At 48.0% G+C, this 20509-nt stretch overlaps 1 protein-coding gene across 2 annotated transcripts; it reads left to right on the top strand.

The window, feature by feature from the left end:
• Nucleotides 1–247: 247 nt before the first annotated feature.
• Nucleotides 248–20509, top strand: DRC10 (dynein regulatory complex subunit 10). 2 transcript variants are annotated; one of them, XM_024741540.1, is made up of 5 exons: nucleotides 248–345; nucleotides 13360–14181; nucleotides 16725–16958; nucleotides 18644–18715; nucleotides 20057–20509. In XM_024741540.1, the coding sequence occupies exons 2-5, from the start codon at nucleotides 13453–13455 to the stop codon at nucleotides 20363–20365; spliced, it is 1344 nt and encodes a 447-aa protein (XP_024597308.1). In that variant the 5' UTR covers nucleotides 248–345; nucleotides 13360–13452; the 3' UTR covers nucleotides 20366–20509. The 2 variants fall into 2 exon arrangements, with proteins under 2 accessions (XP_024597308.1, XP_024597310.1); XM_024741542.1 differs by lacking the exons at nucleotides 248–345; nucleotides 16725–16958; nucleotides 18644–18715 and having other exon boundaries at nucleotides 13453–14181; nucleotides 20057–20456.

The raw sequence follows: 20509 nt of genomic DNA, 5'->3' as shown, positions 1-20509 counted from the left end.
CCCAGTTCTTGCCTGCTGCTAAAGCAGGACTCCCTGCCTCCCTCCTCGAGAAGGGGCGGAACGAATAAGCTCCGCCCCTTTCCCTTCCGTTTCTCCCCGCCTTACTCGGTCAGCCCAACCCAGAGGGAGGCCCGAGTCTTCCAATTGGTGGAGGGTTATAGAGACGGTGCTTCTGATTGGTAAGTCCTCAGGAGGTGGAACGAACTGAGCGGAATAAGGAATTTAATGGTGAAAAAGAAAGTCAATCAGACGCTGAGTCCCGCCTTCTGAGATTGGCCGGTAACCTAGCAACGCAGTCACCTCGGTGGTTACCACGGATAGAAAAACCTGAAGCCCTCGGAGCAGGTGAATGACTTTGTGGGGAAGGGCTGGGAATGATGAAGAGATGTTGAATGGGGTCTAGCCCTCAATCCTTTGGCTCTCTGAGGTATCAGTAGCCCCCCACCGTGAGCCCGTCCCCGACTCAGGATCCTGCTCTCCAGCCCCTGCCTCAGTTTGGACCTCCCTCTCAACCCCCTGCAAGGACTACTGAGCATCCTCTACTCTGCCCCTCCACTTGTCCACTTCCTCATCCGTAAAACGTGGATGATACTAGTCAAGTGGAGTCGCATCAAAGTTAACTACTTTCAAGTCAAACACAGGTGCTGGGAGTGAGAGAGTAGTTTATAAGTCCGCTACCATTCCACCCAACGGCCTATATATACATCCCAGGGTGAGCGTCCAATGAAAGTGAGTGTTTAAATCAGGTAATTTTGATTATACCAATTTTGGCCTTTTGTGCTAACTTTAGAACTTAACTCCCGTCCCCGTCCTTGAAATATGATTTCATTTACATACTTAAGACAAAGGGTTTGTTGTGAGGGTTAACTAAGGCAGAAAGTAGAATAGTGGTTGCCAGGGGCTGGGGGGAGGGGAAAACGGGGAGTTATTTAATAGGTACAGAGTTTCAGTTCGAGATGATGAAAAAGTTCTGGAGGAGGTGGATGGTGGTGACGGTTGCACATAGATGTGAATGTAACAATTTAATGCCACTGAATTTAAAATGGTTACAATGGTAAACTTTGTTATGTATATTTTACCACAATAATAATTTTTAAAAACAACTATAAAGCTGGACAAAACCATCTAGTGCTATGTTAGCACACTGAAAATCAACCGAAGTCATACAACAAACTGAGAATTTTTATTCATAAAACCACCGAACTCCAAGTTTGTGCTATACTTACCTGAGACTGCTCTGATTTCCCCACCCCCAGTTCTATGGGCATAATAGTTCAACCAGGGTGGGTAGCCCCCTGAATACCAACAGCTTCACTGTTACTGTCTGATGGGGCTCACTTGGTTTGAAGGAGTACTGGCTAAAGTGGCAATCTTGGTGGGAAGAGAATAGGGGAGGCGGCAGCTCTTAGCAGTCCAAGGTTGTAATCCTATTTGGCACAAACAATGGAGTGAAAGCTTGGAGTTCCTGGGGAGTGAGGCAGCCGTAGGGGACCTGATGAGCTCTGTGTATGTCTTGGTTGACTAGAGGTTATGCGCATGTGTAGCAGAGACCAGAGCAGGCCCAAGCCACTTAATCCCTGGCCGTTGGAGCCTGTGTAGATGTGCTGAGTGCGTGCTGCACTTTCCATGGGAGAACAGAAGCCTTACTGGCTCAAAGTTTGAGCACAACCTCGGACTGACTTTTGGCTGAATATTAAACTATGTGGATACAGAGGGGACCCCTAGGAAGCCAGGTTTAAAAATAAAAATATGAAAAAACAATTAAGCAGAGACATCAGTAGCTGCACATTGTGGAGGAGACCGACTTGACAGATTTAGTCCAGGAAGTAAATTACCAAACACCCAAGCAAAACAAGAACAACAATCATTAGGGAGGAAAAAAATACCGAGTTGCTACAAAAAAAAAATCTTCCCTCTAAAATTTCCAGTGTTCAATAAAAATTGTGAGACGTGTGTAAACGTACTCAGGAAAAAAAAGCAGTCAACAGAAAGTGTCTCTATGTGTCCCTAGATGTTGGCTTCATACAACAGACAAAGGCTTCAAAGAAGCTATTATAAATATGTTCAAAGAACTAAAGGAAGCCATGTTTAAATAATTTTAAAAATGTAGGATAACAATGACCCATCAACTAGAAAATATTTAGTATTCCAGAATAGACTGTGATAAATTAAGATGCACAATATAATCCCTAAGTCAGCCACTAAGAAAACAACTCAAAAAAAAATTTTTTAAATCAACAGAAGAATCAAAAGAGTAGACTAAAAATATTTATTTAACACAATAAAAGGCATTAACGAAATAACACAGGAACAAAACGTGAGATGAGATGATTAAAAAAACATAGGGAAATGGCAGATGTAAATCCAACTATCTGAATAATTTAATGTAAATTATTAAATGTAAATGGAAAAAACACTTCGATCAAAAGGCAGAGCTTGCCAGACTAGATTTAAAAAGTGAGACTGAACTATATGCCGCCTACAAGAGACTCACCTTAGATTCAAAGACACAAAGGAGTTGAAAGTAAAAAATTGGAATTCATGCAAAGAGTAAGCATGAGAGAGCCGGAGAGGCTGTATTGCTATCAGAAAAAATTGATTTTAAGACAAAAAATATTACTAGAACAAAGAGGGACATTTTATATTGATAGGAAGGTCAGAACATCAGGAAGATATAGCTAGACTGACCAAGAAAGTAAAAGACACAAATTACCAAAATCAGAACTGCAGAAACTTAAAAAATTATAAGGAATATTATGAACAACTTCATGCCAAAAAAAGACAACTTAGATAAAATGAGTGAATTCCTAGAAATACAAATTATTAAAATTGACCCAAGAATAAAGAGAAATTTTGAATAGACCTATAACAAGTAAACAGATTGAATTAGAAATAAATAGTCTTCAGGAGTTCCCTGGCGGTCCAGTGGTAAAGACTCAGCACTTTCACTGCCATGGGCCTGGGTTCGATTCCTGGTCTGGGAACCAAGATCCCACAAGCTGTGCGGCGTGGCCAAAAGAACCCAAATCTTCCCTCAAAGTAAAGCCCAGTGCTAGGTGTCTTCACTGGCGAATTCCAAATAGTTAAAGAAGAAAATAGTGGGAAAGTCAAGAGTGAGAAGGGGTAAGTTCTGAGGTCACTGTTCATGCCTTTTCTGAATATTATAAAGTTGTTAGTAGAAAGCAAAAACCTATCCCACAGTTCCCTTTCCCAGGCTTCACCCTCTACCAAGCCTTTTGATTGAAAGAAACAGTAACAGAGGCTGCAGAGTCAGTATCAATATCCTTGCCTCCAGGCTGGATAGGCTGCCCCAGGCATCCCAGCCAGACCTCTGCCCTGGCTCAGGGAGAGGCATCCCTTGGGAACACACTCCAGGCATGGTTAGATATAAATGCCAGAGCTTTAGCTTGGGATTTTCACTTGATTTACAGTAAAAAAAAAAAAAAAAAAAAAAAAAAAAAAAAATAGGGAATTCCCTGGCAGTTCAATGGTTAGAACTCCACACCTCCACACTTTCACTGCAGGGGACACGGGTTCAGTCCCTGGTCGGGGAACTAAGATCCTGCAAGCTGCATGGCTTGGCCAAAAAAAAAAAATTGAATTAAAGGGGTGAGTCTTTCCTGCCTACTCAGTTGCTAAGTTCCCCACATGTACTTCCCTTTTTCCCTAGGAGAAAAGAGCTCTGGGCAATGAGGCTGATGCACTATGTGATTTATCCCTCAACATATAATCATCATCATCACCCCCCGTTGAAGAGAGCTTTTAACTCTCCAAAGGGCTTTCCTGTCTATTAAACCATCCCTTCTCCACTCAGCTCCCTTTTGATGTGGCTAAGACAGGTGTTGTGTCACCAGGTGCCAAGGAGATAAGGGACTTGCCTAGACTTATTCCAAGAGCCCCTGACAGGAGAGAGTCATGCACCCAGAGCTCCTAAGACCCAACTTGTGAATCTGATCTTGATTCTGTAACCGATGGTGGCTTTAGATGGTGCTGAGGTCGGCTCGTCAGACAGAGCTGGACTAGGCTTGGGCATGCCTTCCTTTGCATCTGGATAGAGCACTGGACTTAGCATGGGGGAGGCCAGGAGTTTTACAGGGAAGCCAAGCTGCTGTGGTCTAGACCAGTGGTTCTCAACCAGGAGCACCCCACCCACACTCCACAGGGACATTTGGCAACGTCTAGAGATATTTCATCTCCAACTGATCAGAGCTAATGGTGGGAGAAGGGTGCTACTGGCATCAAGTGGGTGGAGGCCAGGAATGATGCTAAACATTCTACAAGCACACAGGACAGCCTCCACAGGAGAGAATTATCTGACCCAAAATGTCAGCACACACCTTTTCCCTTCAGGCCTTAGTTAGTGGAACTGAAAGTAAAAGGGATTGAAAATCAAGACCATTTGAAATACAGAGCATCAGGGAAAAGTATCTCTTTGACCTTAGCTCTCAAATAATCGCAGCAGGTTATATCCTATGACCAATCAAATGCCCTCAATATGGGGGCTTTTGAACACAAGTTGTTTTTGTTTTCGTCTTTTTGGCTGCGTCGGGTCCTTGCTGCTGCGCACGGGCTTTCTCTAGTTGCGGCGAGCGGGGGCTGCTGTTTGTTGCGGTGCACGGCCTTCTCATTGCGTGGCTTCTCTTGTTGCGGAGCACGGGCTCTAGCCGCGTGGGCTTCAGTAGTTGTGGCACGCGGGCTCTAGAGCGCAGGCTCAGTAGTCGTGGCACACGGGATTAGTTTCTCCGCGGCATGTGGGGTCTTCCCGGACCAGGGATCAAACCCGTGTCTCCTGCACTGGCAGGTGGATTCCTAACCACTGCGTCACCAGGGAAACCCCTTTTTTTTTTTTAACCACAAGCCAGACAAAGAAATATATTTTCCTCCTTGATCCAGCAGACGCCTCTTTAAATACAAAAGAATACTTACTACATGCAGTGCACTGTGATATTTTCTATTCTATTTCATTTATTTTTAATGCTAGTCTCAACAGGCAAATTGATTCCACCACTCACTAAAGGGTCATGGTATAAAAAAGACTCTCCCACAACGTAATCTGTCAGTCAGGAAAAGCCAGTGTTTTACATTTGCTAAGATTACAATTTAAATACATATATATATTTAAGTGGGGGAAGTTTATTTTAGAAGAATCTAAATTCACTGCTAAGAAATTCTTCCTTATGTCTGAAACAACCTAAGTGATACTATCCACAGTTGGATATAACCAGAAATAAACACATCGAAAACCACACTGCCAAAAGAGGAATTAAGGATTGTGATGAATTAATTTGTAAGGGGGAAGAGTCTGGAAAATGGTGAGCAGTTCAAGGGATCTCTGTCCTCCTCCATTACTAACTGAAAGTCATGAGTAATGCAGAAACCTGCAAAATTAAAAACAGAAATAGTAAAAAGGAGTAAAAAATGGATCCATGTTGGCTCTTTGTAAACCTTTCTGCACAAAAACAAATATATATCATATTTGGAAAAATACATGTTCTATTTTAAAAAGTATTCAAATGTTAATATTAAATTGTGTCATTTTGGAAGTCATCCTAAAATCTCAACATGACTGAGTCAGGACTTCATTTCACACTCACAACAGTTTTATCAAGTGTGGGTTCTGTTACTGTCCCCACATTACAGGCGAGGAAGCCGAAGATGCTTAGAGACGCTCATTGACTTGCCTAAAGCCACACAGCAAGGAAGTGTTGATCCCCTAGGATTGAACTTCAAGTTTGCCTGACATGGGAACCCACAAACTTAATCACTGGGCAGCAGGCTCATGTTTTCCCATTCAGCTTCAGAGATGAGAGTCCAGAAGGTCAAGTGAATTTGCCCAGGGCTATAGCCGTGGCCAGTGGCCAGTAGAGAGTTGTTCATTATAACCAGCAGCTTAGAAATCTGTCCCTGGGAGCACATTCCCTCCCAACCTCAGTCACTATTCAGGGTCCTCTGTCGCCAAAGCACAGGATAACACTGGAGCCTGCGGCCACAGAGCCATCACCACCGATGCAATCCAGTCTGTTAATACCTCCGGTGTTCACTGCTTCAGCTCCAGCCCCGGAACCTTCTGCAAGCCAAATGTCATCCATGAAACATGGGTTCTCTAAAAGGACAAGATAGGATTGGGTAATACTTCAGAAGCGGTGATAGAGGGAATTCCCGGGAGGTCCAGTGGTTAAGACTCCACACTTCCACTGCAAGGGGTGCGGGTTTGATCCCTGGTCCCTGGTCGGGGACCTAAGATCCTGCATGCCGCACGGCGCAGCCAACAACAAAAATAAGTGGTGATAGGAGAAAAAATGCAACTAAACCATGAAAAAGAGAAAACAAAATATATTTAAATCTTTTACCTTAAAATTCCAAGCCCTGCGTCCAGGGATGGGAAACAACCCATATAGGCCAGATCTTGGCCCACCATTTTTACTATTGAAATGTGACACTATTTTCTGGTTCTAATTCAGGACAGAACATATTTCGTGAAATAACATTATCCTATGATGCCAACATCACCCTGTGAGGAAACAGGGCTGTTGTTGAAGCTGGGTTTGCCATCTCTCCATTTATTCAATAGTGCTTTCCTGAGCGCCTACTGTAGGATAGTTGCTTGGGAGATAGCAGTCTTCATCATGAATGTCCTGCCCTCTCCAGCCCCTCACCTTCCCCACTGTAGACCTGGAAGGCTCACATAAAGCCTAGAGCGTTCTGAAAAAAAGCTAGCTGGGTGGTTCACAGGCCAGTTGGATCTTCCTGAGGCTGAAAGGAAAAATGCTGCTGCTTCGAAGGCAAAACCTCTGCCCAGTAACCCAGCAGGTAGGTGGAGGAATCGGAACTAAGCGACCAAGAGTCCCTTAGCCATCAAGGACTCCTCTGAGTCATAAGCAGAACATCAGGATACAGGTGAAAGCACGGAGTGTAGGTCTTGAAGTCGTGGGGTGGGTGAGAATTGTGCCTCTCAGAGACATGGCAGAACCGTCAAAAGCACATGAAATCAGCTAAGCAAATTATAACATCCACAATGTGTTATCAAATTGATGGCCATAAAGTTCATAATATTCCTTTGTTATCATTTTAACATCCACGGGATCAGTAGTAATGGCCCCTCTTTATTTCCTGGTATTAGTACCTTGTCTCTTCTCTCTTTTTCTTAGTGTGTCTTTAACATCTCCCTACCGCTTGCTAATCTTGCTTTTTTAGCAAGACAGAGATCTGGTCTCAGACCCATCCTTCCTGGGTCACAGTATCTAGCTGGAATGAAATAACACCAGGATGTAGACATTGTTATCTTCTGTTTCATGAAAGTGAAACATTTTCCAGTTATAGCAAGGTATAAAGTTTCCTTTTTAAGGAAAAGTACTTAAGGAGGAACATGAACATGTATTTAAAGAAAACAATTGAGTTGATAATAGTACAGCTTGGTCTAGAGATTTGGCAGAAATCACAAAGGTGGCATTCCAGCGAGAGAGATTTGGGCAACACTGAACTAGAACCAGCCATCATGAAGGCATCTTTCTTGCCCCATCAGTTCTGCTCCAACAATCCCCATGTCGTGATCAGTTACGAGGTATGTCTTGGTAATTCGCTGATAATAAAGTTCCAAAGTATGTGAATGAATGATTGACTCCAAAATATAAAAATCAATGAGAGGGCTTCTCCAGTGGTGCAGTGGTTGAGAGTCCGCCTGCCGATGCAGGGGACACGAGTTCGTGCCCCGGTCCGGGAAGATACCACATGCCGCCGAGCGGCTGGGCCCGTGAGCCATGGCCACTGAGCCTGTGTGTCCAGAGCCTGTGCTCCACAACGGGAGAGGCCACAACAGTGAGAGGCCCGCGTACCGCAAAAAAAAAAAAAAATCAATGAGAGATGATTCAAAGCTTACCCTAAAATAATTTAATCCCTCTCCCTCCTTCACCCGCATTCTGATAAGCTTTTTTTTTTTTTTTTGCCACGTGGCTTGTGGGATCTTAGTTCCCCAACCAGGGATCGAACCCAGGCCCATGGCAGTGAAAGTGCCGAGTCTTAACCACTGAACCGCCAGAGAATTCCTGATAAGCTTTCTTAAGTGAGGAGAAAGCAATGGGGTGGCAGCTCTGTGCTGTGAACTGTGTCTAATCCCAGGTGTACCCATGGGAACGTGACACCGGGAGGAAGACTGTGAGGCACTAGAAAGAAAGGTGAATCAAGTCTAGCATTTATATTTATAAGTAGTATAATATAATATGAAGTAATGCAATATAATATAACGTATTATATTATATATGCACGTATAACAACAAATATGCATATCATGTTTGTAGTTGTTAAATAGATTGAATGCTATAGGAATCGAGCTGTGAACCCATCTCTTCTGTACGCCTCTACTTAACAGGACTCACTGAAACTGGACCAGCAAAGAATTAGTCTGCAGATCATGATGCTAATTTTTCCACCATAGAAGTCAATCTTAAAATCCAGAGGCTGGACAGAATAGTGGTTATGGGATGCGGACTCCTAAGACAGACTGCCTGGGCTGAAATCCCAGCTCTGTGACTTACATGCTGTAAACTAGCAGAAACAGCTAACCTCCCTCTGCCTTCCTTTCCTCTTCTGGAAAATGGACATAATAAAAACACCAACCCCAGGAGGCTGTTGTGAAGAATAAAGGAGTTGATTTGTGTAAAGCATTTAGAACAATGGTCAGTACATAGTAAGTTCTCAAGAGTTAGTTCGTTTTTTGTTTGTTTTTGTAATCACAGTCAGATGCATTTCCCCCAATTCCAGTTCCACCAGCTTTTTCTTGTTCACCCAAATGAGCTGTCAGAAACTGATGGGCGTCATCATAATCAAAGAAAACAAGTTTGCCCTTTAAAGCAAAGAGGTAATTTGGCTGAAAGCAAATTGGAAACATTTCCCATAACGTTGCATTTGCAGCCGCAATCTCTAAAGAATTTCAGAGTTTTGATTTATGCCTGAGAGCCTTGGGGGACCATGGGGAGAAGTGAGTTCATTAAACACTTGGTTCACATTCGTTCTGTGGCCCATGGGGCAGAGATCCTTCATTCCCCGGGGAGGCTGAGGAAGCTCCATGGCTGTCCCTAAAATGTTATTTTCAGGAAAAGCCTTAAGGAACTCACGAGATTGATTGGGGAACAGGAAGCAGGTGGGAATCAAGGAGATGCAAGATAATGCCCTTCTGCCCCAGTCCTCAGCCCCCAGAGGCTTCTGGTTTGTTTTTTTTTTAAAATAAATTTATTTATTTATATTTTTGCCTGCATTGGGGGCTTCATTGCTGCGTGCAGGCTTTCTCTCGTTGCGGCGAGAGAGGGCTACTCTTCATTGCAGTGCACAGGCTTCTCATTGCGGTGGCTTCTCTTGTTGTGGAGCATGGGCTCCCAGCGCATGGGCTTCAGTAGTTGCGGCATGTGGGCTCAGTAGTTGTGACTTGTGGGCTTAGTTGCTCCGTGGCATGTGGGATCTTCCCGGACCAGGGCTTGAACCTGTGTCCCCTGCATTAGCAGGCAGATTCTTAACCACTGCACCACCAGGGAAGCCCGAGGGATCCATCTTTCCTGGCCAAGGAACAAAGCCTCGTTAGCACCTGATCTGGGTTCCTTTCTTCCTGTTCTTTGTTACTTTAGGTGTTCCTTGGATTTCCTTACTCTTTGCCTTGCTGAACAGGTGTCTGTTGTGGCTTCATACCTCGCTTCCTCCTCCCTTGCATTCGTATCTCCATTCCCAAGGTCTTCCTGGAGCCCCCTAGATATTGTGTTGTCAGTTGCCTAGCATATTTTGTCCTTTGATCGCGAGCAACAGAAACTAACCCTGGCTAAGCAAAATGGTGAAGGAAAAGCTGAAGATCCAGCCCTCAGACAGGACGGCAGCCAAGGAAGTTCTGGGGATCTTGGTAGCAGAATCTTCAGGAACCCATCACTGGCATGAATCAGGTCCTGCCATTTCTCATCCATGAGTCACTCTTCAGGGTTCCTAGGAGGCAGAGACCAGGATTGTTTGATTGGCAGTCCCACCAAGACCACACACAGGGAGAGAGAGGGTGAGTTCCTCAAAGGAAAAGTGGGGTGCTGTCACCTGACGAAGAGCAAACAGGTCACGGGAAGGCCGAGACATCCTTGCCCACTGTCTACTCCAGTTATGGCAGCTGTAGCTCGATGAGTTTAAAACTGAAGTCTAGGGGCTTCCCTGGTGGCGCAGTGGTTGAGAGTCTGCCTGCCGATGCAGGGGACACGGGTTCGTGCCCCGGTCCGGGAAGATCCCACATGCCGCGGAGCGGCTGGGCCTGTGAGCCATGGCCGCTAAGCCTGCGCGTCCGGAGCCTCTGCTCCGCAACGGGAGAGAGACCACAACAGTGAGAGGCCCGCGTACCGCAAAAAAAAAACAAAAAAAAAACTGAAGTCTCTGTCCTCCCTTCTAAACTTCCTCTCCCAATTTCCCTAGATTCTCAAGGGCCCCACCATTCTCTCCCATCCCCACCCAAGCTCAAAACTGTCCTTCATTCATCAAAACGTTTCTCACGTCCACAGACAGAGTATGAAAATTGAAATGGCCCAGGTAACCTGTAGTGGTGGCAACAGATCTCTCCCCAAGGTGAATATCAGTCTTTTTCAGTGCTGGGAATTCAGTAGTCATGAAAATTGATAAAGCCTCTACCTTCTTTGGAGCTTACTTTTTAGAGGAGGGGAAAGACAGACAATAAATAAAGAGGTCCATGGAGAGATGTCATATGGTGAAAATTAACCTGTGGAAAAAGTAAACAGGATAAGGGGACTGGGAGGGTGGGGGAGAAGGAGAGGGTTTATATTTTACATCGGGTGTCAGTAAAGCACTCACTATGACACTAATATTTGAGCCGAGAAGAAGTGAAGAAACACAGTCTGCAGATATGTAGAGGAGTATTCCAGACAGGAGGGACAGCAAGTGCAAAGTCCCTGTCTGAAGTTGGATCATATCTGACACGATCAAGGAACAACAGCAACAAAAAAAGGTCAACTTGAGTGCATAAGAAAGTGAGTGGTAGCACTAGCCAGATTATGCAGGGTTTTATAGGTAATTGTAAGAACTTTGGCTTTTATTCTGAGTAGATGGGAAGCCATTGTAGCCATGGTGTGCTGGTAAATGTTTAACAACCAGTCTGGTGGAGAGGCAGTGCTGATTTGTAGGATTTGTCAATTTCCATGATGTAAATACTCCCACCATGGCTGATTTCAAGCTACCAATGATTTAAGAACCAACTCACAAATATCCTGAAAATTTAGCAATCAGCTCTTGTGAGCTGGGTTTTGAGTGGAGGAGTGAAAAGATCTGACATTTTAAAAGGTTCCCTTTGGCTGCTGTGATGAGAAGAGACTGTGGGGCAGGAGGGTGGAAGTAGGGTGAACAGTGAAGAGGTTATCACAGTCATCTGGGTCAAGGATGATGGACACTTGGAAGGTCCAGTGGCTCAGTGACATCAGGGACAGCATTCCAACAATTCTCTTAATTTTTCCTTCTCATTCACAAAGTGGCTGCCATTGCTCCAGCATTAAGCCCAAGTTCAGGGAATGGACGTGAAGCCAACAATGTCTGTCTTTTGTGTCAGGAAGGTATAAGTTTTCATGGAAACCCCTAGAAAACTTATCCTTCTATTTCATTGGATTTCATTGGTTTGAACTGTGTTTATAACCACTGCTAACTCTAAAGGAATCTGAGAAGGTGGGCAGTATTTCCAGCCTCTATAGTACTGGCAAACAAGAGGGAATTGGAGTTGGGGGGGTGTGCCTGCCACAAAGACGCATGGCCTTATGGGAACCTATAAAAAGAATCTGACCCAACCTGGAAGTCCAGGAAAGGCTTCGCTGAAGAAGTGAGACACTTGAATGAGATCTAAGTATAAGGAATTAACTTAGCAAGGAGGAGAGAGAAGAGTGTTTCAGGAAGAAGAAATAGCATGTGCAAAGGCCCGGGTGGAAGGTTTACAATATCCCACCTGATCTGCCTGCCAACAGCCCTTCCTCTATAAGTCACCCATTACAACAGATCTTTCTCAAAGTCTAATTTTATCCTGTTACACTTTTCCTGAAATCAAAATGGATCCCAGCTTCCTACAAGATAAACTGCAAAGCCCCCACTCTGGTGTTGATGGCTGGTCATAATACCATCTATTCTATGAATACAACTTTATCCCCTTCCTTCTGTAGTTGTTGAACCCTCGTGTGTGCATGTTTCATATCTCAAAGTAGTAAACAGGATAAGGGGACTGGGAGGGTGGGGGAGAAGGAGAGGGTTTATATTTTACATCGGGAGCCCCTAAAGCACTCACTATGACAGTAATATTTGAGCTGAGAGGAAGTGAAGGTAAACTCTGGGAGGACAGGAACTATACCTTGCATCTTTTTTATAACCCCAGGGGCTCAATAAATACCTGAATAGATGACTACAGGGATGATCTTTTTTTTTTTTTGCGGTACGCAGGCCTCTCAGTGTTGTGGCCTCTCCCGTTGCGGAGCACAGGCTCCGGACGCGCAGGCTCAGCGGCCATGGCTCACGGGCCCAGCCACTCCGCGGCATGTGGGATCTTCCCGGACCGGGGCACGAATCCGTGTCCCCTGCATCGGCAGGCGGACTCTCAACCACTGCGCCACCAGGGAAGACCTCCACCCCGATTTTTTTAATCCGTTTTTAAAAGCCAATGCAAATGCGCTGTGCTGGTCCTCATGCTGTTCACTCTCAGCACCATTGCTTGTCCCTCTTCTGCTCTGTCTCCAGCTGCTGACCCCTGCAGGCTGCATTGCCCAGGCTCCCTTGTCGCTGGTTTCCCACTGGATTTGGTCAGTGGGAGGTGCTGGTGTTAGATTGGAAGGCTGGACAAAGGGAGAAACCAGATTTCTCCTCTTCTCTCTGCTTTGGGCTGCATTTCCGGCAGTGGCCACAGCTCCACTGGGGCTATAGTGACTCCTGGACAGGAAATGGCTGTGGCTCCAGCTTCCCCTGGGTGGCCCTGATTCCCAAACCCACTGCTTCCTCCTCCTTCGTGGTTTCCTGCCATTGACAATCGCTGGGTGGCTTTCCCTTCCCCTGATTGGCCTCTCAATTCTTCCATCACCCACGTAACTGGTTGCTGTGTTTGAATACCTAGAATGATGTCTGTATTCCTAGTTGGTCCCTGCCTGACACATGTGCCTGAGACCCAGCTCCACACATGGTCCCTTACCCTTGGGGCCCTGAGCACTGTTACAAAGCTAAACGCGGCTTTCCTTGAGAGGTTCTGTGTAAAGGCTGCAGAGCACCTAAGACAAACTCTCCACATCCACAGCTTACGGCTGCTGTGGCCACACCAGCCATCCCGAAGTCAGCCTGACTCTGCTGACTACCTACTCCTTCCTTTTTCAGGGTTGCCAGAGACAATAAAAGCAGGAAGCCCAGATAGTCTACCAAAGTCTCAATCTCTCAGGGTGTACAAAGGCGAAGAAGACCGCTCATAAAATGGCTTTGGACGTCCTTGCCGTGGCCCCTCTCTACCAAGACCCTGACGTCAACAGAGTAAGGCTGATAGCACAGACAACCAAAAACTCCACCACCCGGCCAAAACCCTTGCCTCCTACCGAGACCAAACTCACCACCATCGAGACCAAGAGGATCATGTCCGTCCTGGACGAGACCATTCACAAGGTGGAGTTGGTGACCCTGCTGTCATACGTGGCATCCAGTTCCAAGAATTCGGAGGGGATGCTGGGGGAGGACATCATGAAAGCAGTGAGAGAGCACCAGGACCTTTGCCAGATCCTCCTGGATCGCGTCAGTTACCTGCAGGAGGAAGAAAGGCAGTTGCAGGAGGAAGAAGAGTTCGAGGATGAACCGTGGTTCCAAGACCGTGTCCTCTCCATAGAGGTGCAGAAATCCCACCTCCCACCCCTTATGCAGCAGATCAAAGGATCCACCAAGAACATCGTGAGACTCCTGCTCGGTAACCCCCAGGCTGCCAGTCTGTTGCAGGTGCAGACCCTGGGCAGAAGTGCGGAAGCCCAGAGTTTTATTGATAGCCTGGTAGAACTCCGAGGTTTCCTGTTTGAGAAGCTACTCACTAGTCCCATGGAAGCCAGAGACAAGACTCAGTTCATCCAGGACATCACCAGACGAAATCAGAGGAACCAAGAAATCATCGATACTCTGGAAAATGAATTGGCAGCCTGCGTGAGGAACAGGGATGCAGAGGTATCACTGCACAGCCTTGGTCAGGTTATAGAAGGAGCCCCAGGGAGGAGCCCAAATCTTTTGGCAGTTGGGTTTTTTCCTCCGTGATTTAAATAGCTGTTTTCATTCATTTACTCCATAAGTATTGTTTTGAGCACTTACCAGGTGCCAGGTCTTATAAATGATGAGTCCACATGGTCCCAGCCTCATGGAGTTCACGATAGGGAAGGTAGGTCTTAAAGAGCTGATTTAATTACAGTTTTGAGAAGTACAAGGAAGGGTAAGTATAGGGTGCTATAAGAGAGTGTTATAGGAGACCTGAACTTGGAACTCAGGGACGTTGAAGCCAAGACATGGAGAACGAGAGGGAGTGAACCAGGCGAGTGAGGTAGAGAGAGACCTTCCAGGCCAAGGCTGGGTAGTAAATACTTAATTTAAGGCTTTGCTCGCAGATTACACAGGGCCTTTGAGGCCTAATCGAGGAATGTGGTCTGTGTCCTGAGGGTAAGGGGCAGGTAGGAGGGGTGGAAGCTCTAGAAGAATTTTTAAGAGGGGAAAGGATAACATGATCCCAACCTAACAAGACACATACTACGTGTTATTCTTCTTTTGCGGAGCACAGGCTCCGGACGCGCAGGCTCAGCGGCCATGGCTCACGGGCCCAGCCGCTCCGCGGCATGTGGGATCTTCCCGGACCGGGGCACAAACCCGTGTCCCCTGCATCGACAGGTGGACTCTCAACCACTGCACCACCAGGGAAGCCCCTATGTGTTATTCTTTACACACATTTTCGCACTAACAGCTAGCAAAGTCCCTGGGAAGTGGCGTATGAGTATAGGTTTGGCTGCTAAATCAGAGACCCCAAATAATAGTGGCTTAGTCAAGCTGGTGATGTATTTCTGTTTAACAGAGAGCTGGCATGGAAGCTCTGCTTCGTAAACTCTTCAGGGGCCCAGGTTCCTTGCTGCTGGCTTCTCTGCTGTCCCCCACATGGGACTTCTAACTATGGACCCAGAAGGCTGCTCCAGCTTTCCACCGTCATGTCACCACTGGTCCAGCCAGCAGGAAGGAGGAAAGGGGAGGAGGGGACTTTGTCCTACCCTTTTGGGACATCACCTAGAAGCAGCATTCATATAGTTCTTAGCTACACCCAGTGCTAGAGATGCTGGGAAAGTGGTCTGTAGCTGGGGCCACCTTCCCAGTGAAACATCCTGCTCTACAGCCTTTCTGGGGAGAACAGGTCCTGGGGGACAGCTAGCCAGCACTGTCACATTTTCATCGCCCTGTGATAGATGAGAGATCAAGGCCACCCTCCCTCCCTGATGTACTAGCTCGGGGGGTCCCCCCTTCCTTATGTTCTCTCCGACTTTGTCCTGTACAGCATTCATCAGGGTTTGTTGATGACTGTGTGATGATTTGATGATATGATTGGGGTCTGGCTCCCCCACAAGAGAACAGGGACCTTGTCTCTCTTGGCCCTCCACTGGGTCCCTAGTGGGCCTGGCACAAAAAGGGGGACAAGGTAATTATCTGCTGAGTAGAGAGATGACAGGCTCCTGGGTGCTCAGGGGAGACCACTCATAGGTTGGAGGGGTGTCACCTAGGGAAAGGAAGAGGACTTCCAAGTGGCTTTGCTGGTCTCATTCAGGTAGTGGAAACAGCTTGGGGCTGCCAAGTTGGACAGATCTGGGGTCAAATTCCATTTCTGCCAGGTGGGCAGATTTCATCAGGTCACTGGATCTCAGTGTAAAATGAGAGGATGACACCAATAAGGCATGTTGAGGGGTCCACAAGAAAAGCTCTGACTGCGAATACTACTGCCTGCTTCAAACCCAACCCCTGAAGGCTGAAGACTTGCCCACAGGACAGGCTTGCCTCAAACCCCTCCCCACCCCGCCTCCCACTCCCTGAGTACAGGAAGTGAGCTCAGACCCGCTGCGGCCCTGCTGCCAGCTGCCCCCAGCCCGAGGCTGCTGGCCTGAGCCAGCCACAGCACCGGTGTGTTCAGAGGGACACCCTAGCGCTTGTGATCAGCCTTTGGAGTTTATTTATGAAACAGTGGTGCCCCCCAACCCCAATTCCTGTTTTATTTTACTTTATTTTATTTTTATTTATTTATTTTTAACATCTTTGTTGGAGTATAACTGCTTTACACTGGTGTGTTAGTTTCTTCTTTATAACACAGTGAATTCTGCTGCGTGTGTTTATCTCACACTTTCATGCATCGCGCCAAGTGTCCCTGGCAACTAGGCACTCCCCTGCTGTGCCCCGGCAGGAGCGTCGCGCTGTCGCAGACCTCTCCCCCTGTGCACTTCGCTCACGCCGGGAAACAGAGGACGGTGGCCAGACAGCCTGTCTGGATCAGACAGACCCGGCTTCAAATTCCATCTCAGCTGCACAACCCCAGACAGACTCAACCCCCCCGAGCCTCAATTTCCCGGTCTCTAGGCGGGCTGTCCCCGTCCTCCTGGGCCAGGGCTGGGATTTGGTGGCTCACGCCAGCCTCTCCAGTGATGGCTCATGATCGCGGAGGTATCCTGGAGCCTCTTTTCTTCCTGGCCCAGGTGGAGAAGGAGAACTTCGTGATCCAAGAACTGAAAAACCACCTGCACCAGCTGCCCAAGCTCTCAGAGAACAGCCTCCTTCGCACCAAGCAGGAGGCCAAGAAGCAGCAGAAGGCGGACTTCCGGGCCTCGCAGGCCCGGGTGGCCAAGACCCAGCAGGAGATCCTGCTGCTGCAGGCCCAGTTCAACAGCCTGGTCGTGGAGAACTGGGAGGCAGAGCAGGCGCTGAGGAAGGTGCCCCGGGGAAGCAGGGCGGTGGGGGCAATGGGGCCACTGGGGCAGGGGAGGAGGTGAAGGGAGGGCCAGGCGCAGGGCTTGGGGTGGGGGGCAGGGCTGCTCCAGCCGCCCGGGGCGCAGCTCCCTGGGGAGAAGGGTGCAGGGAAGCCCAGGATGGACGCAGTATCCCTCGGGAGGCGGGAGGGAGCAGCACACAGGCCAGGGGCTGGGGGCAGAGAGATCAGGTCCTGCTGCAGGCCAGCTCTGTGACCTTGGGCAAGTTCCTGAACTCCTCTGGGCCCCACAAGGAGGATGATACCCACCTGTCCTGCAAAGGAAATGAAGGCGCACAGAAACCTCTGGCAAATCTCTTAACTCCCTCCGAGCCTTAGTTTTCATATTTTTGAAGTGAAAGTGATTGAATAGGCCTTAATGAGCTGCTATGAGAATTAGATGGGATGATGGGTAGGCAGCTGGTAGCACCTAGTAGGTGCTCAATAAATATCCTTTTTTCATCTGCCTTCTCCATCGTCTCAGCCAGGACCCAGGCCCAGCATGCACCCAGTTTGCTTCCGAATCCCTTTCCTCACAAAGGACACCCTTTCTAACACTTGTTCTCAGATTCGTTTTTGTTTCACTACACTTTCGAGCATCTAATGGAAGCACCGGGCCTCTCCCCCATGAAAAGGCACAGAAGCACATACCCATGGTGGGGGGCAATTCTTGGGTCACAGGCTCCCTGAAGCCAGCCCATCCATGGTGCCCAAGTTACGAACTCTTGCACTGTAGGACTAAGGAGCTGATTTTTTTCTTTTTAATTGAGGTGAAATTCACATAACATAAAATATAACCATTTAAAGTTATTCAGTGGCACTTAGTATATTCACAATGTCGGACAACCACAACCTTTATCTAGTTCCAAGATATTTTCATCACCTCCAGATAAAACCCTGTACTCATTAAGTAGCTTCTCCACCCCCCTCCCCCCAGTCCCTGGCAACCACTCGTCTACTTTTTGTCTCTATGGATTTGCCTATTCTGGACGCTTCACGTAAATGGAATCATACAGTATGTGGTCTTTCGTGTCTGGCTTCTTTCACTTAGCCTTGCACTTTCAAGGTTCATCCACGTAGCACTTACCGATACTTCACTCCTTTTTATGGCAGAATAGCATTCCACTGTATGGACAGGAGCTGACCTTTTAAAAACAAAATTAGATCACGTTCCTCCACCGTATCTAAATCCACCCAACAGCTTCCACTCTCCCTTACGTTAGAAACCAAACTCCTTCCACTGCTGACACTCCCTCTGTGACACAGCTTCTCACTCTGAGCTAAATGGGACCATTCTCCTCCCCGGCCACGCCATTCCAGCCACACTGGCTCAGTTCCTACCCTTTAAACATCACCAGCTTGTTCCCACCGCAGGGCCTTTGCACCTGCTGCTCCCTCTGCCTACAGTGTTCTGGAGCTGGACTGCTGGCTTCAAATCCAAGCTCCACCACCCATCAGCTCTGTAATCTTGGGCCAAGTGAGTTAGCACATCTGATCCTCTGTGTCCTTGCCTGTGAAATGGAGAACATACCTTGTGATGTGGATTCAGGAGGCGAGGCATGAGGCAGGGCCTGCTGATGCAGAGTGGGCTGAGTGCTTTTTATTGTTAATATTAGTCCATCACACAATGACTAATTGAATTTGTTTTAGAAAAAATATAAAGTGGAAACGGAAATTGAGAACTGGATCCAGAAATACGATTTGGAGATGAGTGAAAAGCAGGTATCTGTCTGCCTAAGTCTCTCTCAAGTGTGTTTCCCAAGATCCTCTAGGAATGGGGGTGAGGGGTGGAGAAGAGAAGCCCTAGTATGGTCCATGGTCTATGCCAAGTTCTGGGCCTCTCCAGAGTGGCTTCCCTGCCCCTTCCTTAGGCTCAAGGGTTTGTCTAGCCTGGGGCAGTGAGGGGAGTGGTGGGAAAGGAAGGAGCCAGAAGCTGCGAGCCACTAAGATGTGGTTGACACCAGGCCCGAAGATCCTGGCTCCATCTACTGTCAATATCCCAGACTCCCTGTTCCCTCCTGCTCAGCTCCTGCTAGCAGCCCCCTAAGCCGGGACTCATCCCCACGGGATTCAAGCGTTCACCTCCACCACTTCACTCAGTCACTCAGGAACTTTCTACCGAGTGCTTAGATGTGCCCAGTGCTGGGCTCCAGCGGTCAAGAAAGTCCCCATTGTTATCTGGAGGTTCTACTCTAGTGGCACTTACTCGCTGTGTGACCCTAAGCAAGGGACTTGACCTTTCTGAGCCCATTTCTGCATGTGATCACAGTAACACCCACGCTGGAACCATGGTGGGGATTTAACGAGTCACCGTTGTCACAGGTGCTTGTACAGCACAGGATCTGGCCTGGAGGAGGTGCTCAGGGAATAGTAGCCTAAAAACGGGGTGCCCTTAAGCCTCCACCCAGCTCTGTGATAACATCGGTGGCCCACAGCCCCGACTTTGGGGCGGGGAGGCCTGGTGAGCACTGGAAGTGACATAAGCCTCTGAGTGGTCAACATCAGGTGTGCTGTCTGATCCTGAGTGCTCTATGAAGGGGGAGGCTGTGCTCTTGTTTCTCTGTTCCCAATGAGGGTGGTGGGTGAATGATGGCAGAGACCGAGTCCACTTAGCTCTGTGTCCTCTGGAAGTACTTTTCTTCTGGTAGATGCCTGGTGGGAGCGGGGGGGATGGACGTTGCATCCATCCTGTCATTTAAACCTGGAAATAGCTCCCACCCCTGCTCCTGGGTTTGGAATTGTCCCCATGTTTCAGATGAGGAAAAATGACGGCTTGAAAGGTGAAGCCCCTCGAGATGTGGCTGAGCTGGGATTGGAAGCCCAGCCTGCCCAGCCCACGAGCCGTGTTCTTTCCTCCTTCCTGACCTATTTCAGCTGGGTCCCACCGCAAACTCAGATGGACCGCATCAGCTCTCCCATTCTCATCTGGGCCTCAGATGCAGAAAGGCTTAGCATAGGCGGTATTGCTGGGGGCGGAAGCGTCTTCGGGAAGGGTGGGAACAGAAGAGGGTGGCAGGCGGTGCTCTGTGCCTGGAGACCCCTACCCCCTGCCTGTCACCCCAGGATGAGTACGAGGAGTTGGATGTCATCCACAAAGAGGAGAAGCTGCAGCTGGAGGAGCTGAAGAGACGGCATGACGTGCTGGTGGAAGAGTTCTCCCAGATCCAGGCCGAGCAGGAGATCAAGGCCAAGAAGAGGCTGGAAGCCGAGCAGGAGATGGTGCACATGGTGCGGGCTGCCATGCTCATCCAGGCCCTGTGGAGGGGCTACCTGGTCCGCTCCATGCTCAGGTCCAAGAAGAGGAAGCGGAGCAAGAGCAGAGTGAAGAAGGGCAAGGGCAAGGGCAAGGGCAAGGGCAAGGGCAAGAAATGAGTCCCTCCCCCCAGCCTGCCCAGACCCCTGCCCTCACCAAGATCTTACCTCTCACTCGAGAGCTGGCCTGGAAGCCCCTGGGATGTGGAGCCCTGCGATTCATGGCTTTAACACTTTTTCAAAATTAAAAACCCTTTTAAACCA

This window comes from Neophocaena asiaeorientalis, unplaced genomic scaffold (assembly GCF_003031525.2).
Source record: "Neophocaena asiaeorientalis asiaeorientalis breed wild unplaced genomic scaffold, Neophocaena_asiaeorientalis_V1.1 scaffold648, whole genome shotgun sequence".
Taxonomy (NCBI): Eukaryota; Metazoa; Chordata; class Mammalia; order Artiodactyla; family Phocoenidae; genus Neophocaena; species Neophocaena asiaeorientalis.
The sequence above is the reverse complement of the archived record's forward strand: the minus strand, read 5'-3'. Positions and strand labels throughout refer to the sequence as shown.

Bases quoted from the DNA above. Each gene is read 5' to 3' on its own strand.
- DRC10 (XM_024741540.1), top strand. From the start codon at position 13,453: ATGGCTTTGGACGTCCTTGCCGTGGCCCCTCTCTACCAAGACCCTGAC. The intron at 14,182-16,724 runs GTATCACTGCAC...TTCCTGGCCCAG, and splicing joins TGAGGAACAGGGATGCAGAG to GTGGAGAAGGAGAACTTCGT. The intron at 16,959-18,643 runs GTGCCCCGGGGA...AATTTGTTTTAG, and splicing joins CAGAGCAGGCGCTGAGGAAG to AAAAAATATAAAGTGGAAAC.